Source organism: Sinocyclocheilus grahami, unplaced genomic scaffold, assembly GCF_001515645.1.
Source record: "Sinocyclocheilus grahami isolate Dianchi unplaced genomic scaffold, SAMN03320097.WGS_v1.1 scaffold3.1, whole genome shotgun sequence".
Classification (NCBI taxonomy): Eukaryota; Metazoa; Chordata; class Actinopteri; order Cypriniformes; family Cyprinidae; genus Sinocyclocheilus; species Sinocyclocheilus grahami.
The window spans coordinates 7,015,789-7,024,887 of record NW_015505182.1 but is presented as its reverse complement, the minus strand read 5'-3'; the positions used below and the strand labels follow the sequence as shown (position 1 = coordinate 7,024,887).

General features: G+C 35.6%; 1 protein-coding gene across 1 annotated transcript in view; it reads right to left on the bottom strand.

Annotated features, from left to right (window-relative positions):
* Window positions 1–656: 656 nt before the first annotated feature.
* LOC107581736 (guanine nucleotide-binding protein G(i) subunit alpha-2-like) overlaps window positions 657–9,099 on the bottom strand; it is an 89,789-nt gene continuing 81,346 nt past the window's right edge. Inside the window, exons 3-7 of the mRNA XM_016267383.1 lie at window positions 6,232–6,360; window positions 4,761–4,890; window positions 4,380–4,533; window positions 1,110–1,327; window positions 657–1,027 (exon numbers count right to left, since the gene is read on the bottom strand). Coding sequence (XP_016122869.1) covers window positions 1,137–1,327; window positions 4,380–4,533; window positions 4,761–4,890; window positions 6,232–6,360 — 604 coding nt within the window. The 3' untranslated portion in view covers window positions 657–1,027; window positions 1,110–1,136. The remainder of the gene's footprint in view (window positions 1,028–1,109; window positions 1,328–4,379; window positions 4,534–4,760; window positions 4,891–6,231; window positions 6,361–9,099) is intronic.

Here is a 9,099-nt window from a genome sequence, read left to right as displayed (position 1 = left end):
TTTTATCAGATTTCCATTATTAATTACTATTTATTCTTACATGTGAAAATTCTGGAGAAGAAATGTTTACGTACAGTAGGACAACTTGGGGGAAAATAAAGTCCATTGTAAACGGAAGTCAAGGCACAAACAGAATGCTAGAAAGAGCAACGGGAAGATAGAAGAGAAGAAGAAAGATCGTTAGATACGGTTACGTACATATTTTAAATATCAGTTACATTTTAGCAGTTCTTTCGCCATTTGTGAAGCTTTTTTTGTGCTTTTTGTTGTTTTTTTGTACTTTTTAAAATGTAATCTTAAAAAGGAATGTTACGCTGATGTGAACTGATTACTTGTATTGATATATTTGCTATCTTCTATCATGCAGGACAACTTTCCGTTTTGCTATCAACAAGGACATCATGTAAACATCGTAAAAAAAAAAAAAAAGCGCTTTCCTTTTCAATCATACTCTATATCCAATGCCTGCTGGTTGTTTAAAAAATAAGCATTATGCAATTAAGTTGAATAAAACTTGCACATCAGATTTCCTAGAGTAAAATTAAAGCATCATATAAAAAAAAAAATTGCCTCTGCTATTTCTCAAAAATAAAAAAAATTAACAAAAGGAGAGAAAATAAACAACAAAACCAATGCCTGCTGGTTGTTTAAAAAATAAGCATTATGCAATTAAGTTGAATAAAACTTGCACATTAGATTTCCTAGAGTAAAATTAAAGCATCATATAAAAAAAAAATTGCCTCTGCTATTTCTCAAAAATAAAAAAAATTAACAAAAGGAGAGAAAATAAACAACAAAAATGGACAAAGGATAATACAACAATTGGTGATTTGTGGTCATAGCACAAGGAGTTAATAACACAGATATTAAATGTCAAAGGAGGGAGAACAGAGGCTAAGGTTGTTGGCAATCGTTGAAATTGTGTCGGACTCCGTCATGTGGAAGCAGGAGTCGTGGTTGGCCAGTGCAGATGCTCAGGACGTATTCCACCCCTACTTCCTCTGGTCATCAAAACTGTTCAAGTAATCTGAAAGAGGAAGAGAAATCGGTTACAAGTAGTGTGGAAACCAAAGGAGTCCAATTAGTTTCAGTAATCAGTTTGCTCGTACCTCGACTCGTCTTCCAGTTTTTGTGCTCTAGAAGAGCCCACAGTCCTTCAGGTTGTTTTTGATGATGACGTCGGTGACCGCGTCGAAAACGAACTGCACGTTCTTCGTGTCTGTGGCACAGGTGAAGTGAGGGTAAATCTCCTTGGTTTCTTTCTTCTTGTTCAGGTCCTCAAACTTGGTGCGGATGTACTCGGCGGCCTCGTCGTAGTTGTTGGCACCTTGTTGACAAAGCACAATGAGAAAACAGCAGGAGTGGATGAACACGGAAAGACGGAAAATAAGTGACAGACATAGGGCTGGACAATAATTCAATATCAATATGTATCGTGATAGAATTCTTTTCAATAACGGTGATATGATTTTTAAACACATTTCCGATATTTCGATATACATTACCAGTTTCCCATGCATTGATATATTTGTGTCGTTTGACTTCGTTGAATAAACATGAGCACTGCACGGCGCGGGTGTTTTATATGAATGTATCTCTGAAGGGAACCGACTGTCTTCAGAAAAGTTTCGATGACATTTTCATTTGATCTGATAAAGTAGCGTTCATGAGCGGAGCTGCTTTGATTACAGCCATTACTGGAGAAACCGCTAGTTTTATCACTCTAAAAGTGCCTCCTGCTGGCAGACAAGCAGTTTTTCAATTTTCAATAAGCCCGTCTCCAGCAAACATGTTTTTGTTGTTGCTCTTTTTTTCTGCAGCAACTCAGAGCACTTTTCACATTCTTTATCCTGGCTGAAGCACATTTGTTTCAATCTATAACAATAATCAGCCACTCTACATTACCAATCAAAGGTTTTTGAACAGTAAGATTTTTAATGTTTTTTTATTTTTTTTTTAAGAAGTCTCTTCTGCTCACCAAGTCTGCATTTATTTGATCCAAAGTACAGCAAAAACAGTCAAATTTAGAAATATTTTCTATTTGAATAGATTTTAAAATGTAATTTATTCCTGTGGTACAAAGCTGTATTATCAGCATCATTACTCCAGTCTTCAGTGTCACATGATCCTTCAGAAATCATTCTAATATGCTGATTTGCTGATTATCAATATACAGTTGAGTATTTTTTTTTCAGGATTCTTTGATGAACAGAAAGATCCAAAGATCAGCATTTATCTGAAATAAAAAGCTTTTGTAACATTATATAACACTATACCATTCAAAAAGCTTGGAGTCAGTATGATTTCTTTCTTTCTTTTTTGGAAAGAAATTACAGAAATTAATACTTTTATTTAGCAAGGATGCTTTAAATTGATCAAAAGTGATGATAAAGACATTTATAATGTTACAAAAGATTTTTTTAAATTGTGCTCATATCGATATTGGAATTATATCGTATCGACCGAAATTAAGAAATATATCGTGATATAAATTTTGGCCATATCGTCCAGCCCTAGACAGACATGAAGAAAATCATTCATAATGATCATTAAAGTGACATGACCTCTTGCAGTTAACTGATATCAGTAAAGCTGCCTGTCCTGTGTTAGACTGATGTCTAATGCACAACCCCTCATAGGATGTTATGAATTGCTGGCGTTTTGGATATCAACACTGATGGACAACCAAAGTGGACCTCATTTGAATAAACCCCTTGATAAGCACTTGAAGTCAATAGCTTCACAAAAGACTTGTGGCCTAAACAGTCCATAATCCATAATAAGGCTTTCTCCAATGAAAAAAGTCCATCCCCTGTTGTCCGCTCACATCAAAATCCACCAACATATTTGTTTAGAACCGTTTGGTTTGGTTTTTGCTTGTAAGCAGTGCTTGATCAGTGTATATTTCTCTCCTGATTCAGCCAAAATGACTTTTAACGGGAGAAAGCAATGTTATGAATAGAGGACTCGTATTTTAGCCAGAAGCAATAGTTAAGCAGTGTTGGGGATGCTACTCTGAAACTGTAGCTTGACCAGCTACAAGCTACTCGTTAAATAAAGTAGTTAAGCTACATTCAAGCTGCCCTTCTGAAAAAGTAGCTAGCTACTTTGAAACTACTTTCAATTTATTATTATTTTGTTATTTTAGATTTTTTTTTTTACAACTATCATTACAAATAACTGAATAATTGTTAATGAAGAATTATAATGAAGTTATACGTAAAATAGTATGTAAAACAACATATTGTAATGCAATCATGATTTCAAAGAGTAGGGTGAATTCAGGTTGATTGGGACACTTTTTCCAAGTCATTTAAATTACATAAAGTGTCCCAATCGTTTGATTTTGTAAACTATCCGATACACACAATAATAAAATATAGTTATATGATCTCAAACTGACTGTCAACGTGCAAAATCGCTAAGTCAGAAGACGCTGCGCTGCTTCAATGCATTATAGGCTCGTGACTCGTCAGAACGCAAAACAGAATGTAGCGTTTGGTCACGCTACACCGCTACTTGTTGGAAAAAGTAGTTAGCTACAGGAAAAGTTACACTGTTTTAAAAGTAGCGGAGCTACCGTAACACTACTGAAAAATTTAGTTGTGCTAGTAGCATCGATACTTGTAGCTAGCTACTCTCCAACACTGGTTTTAAGTTAAAAAAATGCCTTGATGGATTGTGATGTTTTTATCAGCTGTTTGGACTCTCATTCTGACGGCACCCATTCACTAAAGAGGATCCACCGGTGAGCAAGTGATGCAATGCTCCATTTCTCCAAATCTGTTCAGATGAAGAAACAAGCTCATCTACATCTTGGCCTGAGGGTGAGTATATTTTCAGTTTTGGGTGAACTATTCCTTTAAGTCAATAGTTGTTTTTAAAAAATGGACTATGTTATGATTTTTGTCTTCAGAAAAACAAACTGATCAGTATTATAAAACACATAGTTTCGACTTATATACAGAAAAAAAAGCACATTCTTTATAAATGTAAGTTTCTAAATTGCTAAGTAACTTGTAGCATTAAAAAGGTTTATGGAATATATATTACTTGGTCGAACAATAGTTTTCTCTCATATATTATTAATATCCATAATTTATTTTATTGCACAAAACACCATGTACAATTATTAAAAAAGGTTCATATTAGTGCTGTTAAATGATTAACATATATTATGTAAACAAAAACTTTTATTTTGGATGCGATTAATCGCGGTTAATTGTTTGACAGCACTAGTTCATATTTTTTGTCTTTAATGCATACGTAAAGCAAAAGCTTGCGATTTATTGAACCGGAGCACTCAAAAGCACTCCTGGAGCACTTGTGCATTTGATTGAGATGATTTATTGGGTAGTTGGCCAGCCGTTTCATAGTACCTGCATACTCAGGGAAGCAGATGGTCATGGGACTGTGCGTGATCTTCTGCTCAAACAGATCCTTCTTGTTGAGGAACAGGATGATGGAGGTCTCGGTGAACCACTTGTTGTTGCAAATGCTGTCGAAGAGCTTCATGCTCTCATGCATTCGATTCTGTGGTAGAATTAAGAGACTGGTCAGTATTCAGGAGCTATTCTTAAAGGTGCAGTAGCAAAACAGCCTGTTTAATTTCAATGATAGAGAGTGTGGAACATGGTCACTTAAATCTAAATTTTGTTGCCAGAAACCTAACAAAATGTAGAACTGCAGCTTCTTTCATTTTTAGTGTCATGTACTGTGAATTACTGACTTAACATGGCGTAAAATCTAATGGGTCTCACCATTTCTTCATCCTCAGCCAGCACCAGGTCATACGCACTCATGGCCACACAGAAGATAATGGCCGTCACCCCTTCGAAACAGTGGATCCACTTCTTTCTCTCTGAACGCTGACCGCCAACATCAAACATCCTATATAGAGAGAGCAGACCCATGTAAATGGTCAACAGTATAACCAGAGAAAATATGGTATAAGCCAGACAAACCAAAGAAATCAAGGAGAAAAATGCCCTGAACAACTAAGAACATATGATCAGCCAAACAAGCTTATATAATTTGACGCAAATGCAATAAAGATGTAAAAGGCAGAAAAAGTCAGTTAAATATATCATACTGCCGCAAAGGAATAGTTTTGTCGTTATTTTCATTTGTCATGCCAATAAAAATACATATAGATTTCATCCATAAATTATGAAAAAAAAAAAAAAACACAAAAGGTCCTTCCAACATGTCCTAATCAACAGCAGCACACCAAATAGGGTGTGCTAAATTTTTCTTCTTCTTATTATTATTTTATTCAAATAGTGTTTAATTGTGTCTTGTTTACTATTAAATTTTTTAAAACTAAACTTGCTTACACTACCGTCTTAAATCATATTTCTATCACTGATGACAAATGTTGTCTTACATTAAAATAGACAAATTGATTAGCCTATTCTATTTATGTTTGTATGGGAACTCGAAATTAACCCCAACTTTGCTTTAAAAAGCATCTCAAGATCTCCTAACTGAAGATCACATGATCACAAACGGAAATCACTTCCGTGAAGTGACCATCGCATGTTCCCTTCGCTAACGGACTTCTGGAAGCGCCCTTCGTGAAGGGATTCATTTGTTCACTTTAGTTTGGAACGTCCCTACAAATGGCGTCCCCTTCCCGAAGTGCCTACAAGGGCCGCAATGAAAGCCATTTGGAATTTGTCCTTTCATTTCTGCCTGTCAGACACTTGTCTCTATAACCGTGTGGACCTGCAGAAGACGTCATTGGCATTTCTAAGAAATTTCATAATTATCTTCCCGCTTATGTGGCATTTGGTTTTTTACACTCGATACATATGATTTACAAAACATTAAATAAAGTAATAGCATTGTGGACAGCTAGCTTGTGTTTGATCTTTCTAAAGGTTGGGCTGACATTTCTTCTGTAGATTAAAGCAGACGCATTCAAAGAGAATCATTCCAGCCCTGTTAAGTCCCATAGTAAACCAAATACCCTCAACAGGTTTAAGGGAAATTATTCCCAAAACCTCAGACCTGACCACATGGATGGCACGGAATTAATTCCTTGATTCTAATGAGGGTTAAAGTGGGTGTTGCTAGCTAACAGAAATAGTGGAGGCTGTTAGATTGGGCAGATGAGTTGTTTGAAGTGTGAATGTGTGTGAACACACGTTAGCGTGCCTACTAGAGAGTGTGAATAAAAAAATCTCAGTTAAAATCAGAGTGAAATAAAGACATCTAGAGGTTTCTTACTTGAAATGCAGGTCTTTGAAGGTGAAATGCGTCTCTACGATGCCAGTGGTCTTCACTCTGGTCCTTAGCACATCCTGCTGGGTTGGGATGTAGTCTACTTTTCCTATCCTCTCCATGTCATTCAGATAACTGCAAAAGGATGGTAGAAAATACGTTTCTCAACCACACTTTAATAGAGGGATCAATTCTCATTATTAATTAGTTTCTTATTAGCATGCCAATTATTAACATATTGGCTGTTTATTAGTACTTACAAAGCACATATTCTGCATGACCATATTCTACATCCCTAATCCTACCCAACACCTAGACTTAACAATTACCTTACTATAATAACAGCAAATTAGTAGTTTATTGAGGCAAAATCTGTAGTTAATGGTTTGTTTATAGTGAGAATTGAACTTAAAATAAAGTGTGACCCATTTCTCTCTTCCTTATAAACATTACACTGAGCTGCATTAATACTATTTGCTTCTTTAGGTATGTTCACTATTGCATATAACCACGTCTTTGGTGTCAAGCGGTACTAAATGTAGTGTGAAGAAAATATTATGCATAAAAAAAGACAACATTAAATAATTGTCTTTTATAATGCCACTATGCTAAAGCCAAAGAAAATAATTAAAATATTATCTATTTACTTTTATATTAAGCGTAATATTAGATTGCACCTTTAAAATAAAAATAAGCAATGAAACAATAATATCATCAAAAATATATATGACCCTGGATCACAAAACCAGTCATAAGTAGCACGGGTATATTTGTAGAAATATCCAACAATACACTGTATGGGTCATTATTATCGATTTTTTTTAATGCCAAAAATCATTAGAATATAAAGTAAAGATCATGTTCCATGAAGATATTTAGTAAACTTCTTACCATAAATATATCAAAACTTCATTTATGATTAGTAATATACATTGCTAAGAACTTCATTTGGACAACTTTAAAGGTGATTTTCTCAATATTTAGATTTTTTGCACCCTCAGATTCCAGATTTTCAAATAATTGTATCTCAGCCAAATATTGTCCTATCCTAACAAACCATATATCAATGGAAAGCTCACTTATTCAGCTTTCAGATGATGTTAAACCTCAATTTCAAAAAATTGACTCTTATTACTGGTTTTGTGGTCCAGGGTTACATATATAGAATTTTATACTCTATGCATATAAAAAAAACAAATGGCTTATTTTATATCTAAAATCTTTAATTTTTTTTCTCTTAAATTTTCCATAGACCACCAAGCACCCCTGACTTTATTTTGAAAACTGGTATAAAATATGAAATATTACTGCAATATGTTGAATATTCCCTCAAAATATTTCTTATGTATTTATAATGCGAAATATTGTACACTTCTGTCTCTCTCAGTTGTATCAACTTTGGTGTGAACAAGCCTTGTAGATGATGTTCTTATGCAAAATACTCTGTGTGTAATCGTCTAATCAGATTTCCAAACAGGAACAGACAAACCGCCTCAGTCTAGGAGGCTGCGACAGTGACGATGCACATCTCCATTCAGCTGCCAATCAACGACTAATGAAGCCTCACAGAAACACAGCTTGGATAAGCTGTGTAGGCAAGAACTCCTGCCAGCAACACTGAATGTTACTGCTCCACCTAATACCATACAATCCCACTATGACACAATTGTACAGTTCCATGACTAATCAAGAGTTCAGGTTTTCAATACTGAATTACAAGAGAACTATGTGGCATGATAAGTTCCTCCTACTTGAATCTTTTCTTTCCTAGTTCTTATAGGTTTATCGGTTCTGGAGGATCCCTGCAGACACTCGCACTCCGCTGGAGTCCAACGGCACAAAACAATCAAGCACAACCCAAATCAAATTGAAAAGTGCTGATAATACCTCTTTACAAAGGCTGGTTTAGTAGACTGCTTTTGTAGTCTTACATACCGCAAATCCAAGACATTTAAAAACATTTATTTTCACCTTTCGGCTAGGGGGGGGGGTGGCTTTTTTGTCTCTCTTGAAGACTTATTGTGCTCTGATTTATGCAATAAAGGATCTGACCTGCAAGATGCAGGAATATGGGCCTGTGTCAAGAGAGATTAATGGCCACCTGCTGTCATTTAAGGTTCAGAGAATTAAAGTCATGTCTCTGATAAACGAAGCTAGAGTTTATGAGAGCCAAGAGTACAGTCTGACACTGTAGCTGACCTGTAATGAGAACACTACGCCAAGGCTAGACACTTAACACAGTGGCTGTTCAAAATAATACACCATCATACCACATTTAAAGGGAATCGGTACATGCTATTTACTGATGCAGGCAATACCTATTTTCTGACGTTTGGCAATAACTTATAACAAGATGTCTGCAAACAGACAAAGATGGTATTTTCTTTTATGCACAGAAAGTTTGTCTTGTTTTTCTCTGGAACAGGAGCTGTGCTTGACGTCTTGCTCTGGTCAAGAGGCAGGGGGGATCTTGTGAAACGTGGCCAAAAATATTTTCAGAATCCAGGCTTCGTAGTTCCAGTGAAAACTAATCTTAATGCTATTGGTTTTCTAGAGAAGTGTGCACGTCTAACTTAGCTTTGGGAGGGCACTTTTGTGAAATGAGCTCCATGAAGCTTTAGAAGAAGTTTAAAGTGTGGAAAAACTTGACTGGGCTTCACAAAGCACCAACATGAACTCCAGCAGTCACCAGAATCCCAATTTTGAGCCAATGTCATCCAATTCGATTTCTATCTATTTACATTGATTTTGTATCATAAGTATTTGAAGATGCAAGTGCATTTAACCTCACTAGGGATGTAACGATTACCGGTTTTACGATAAATCACGATAAAATGCCCTGACGGTTAGTATTATCGTTTAAAATGTAATTAT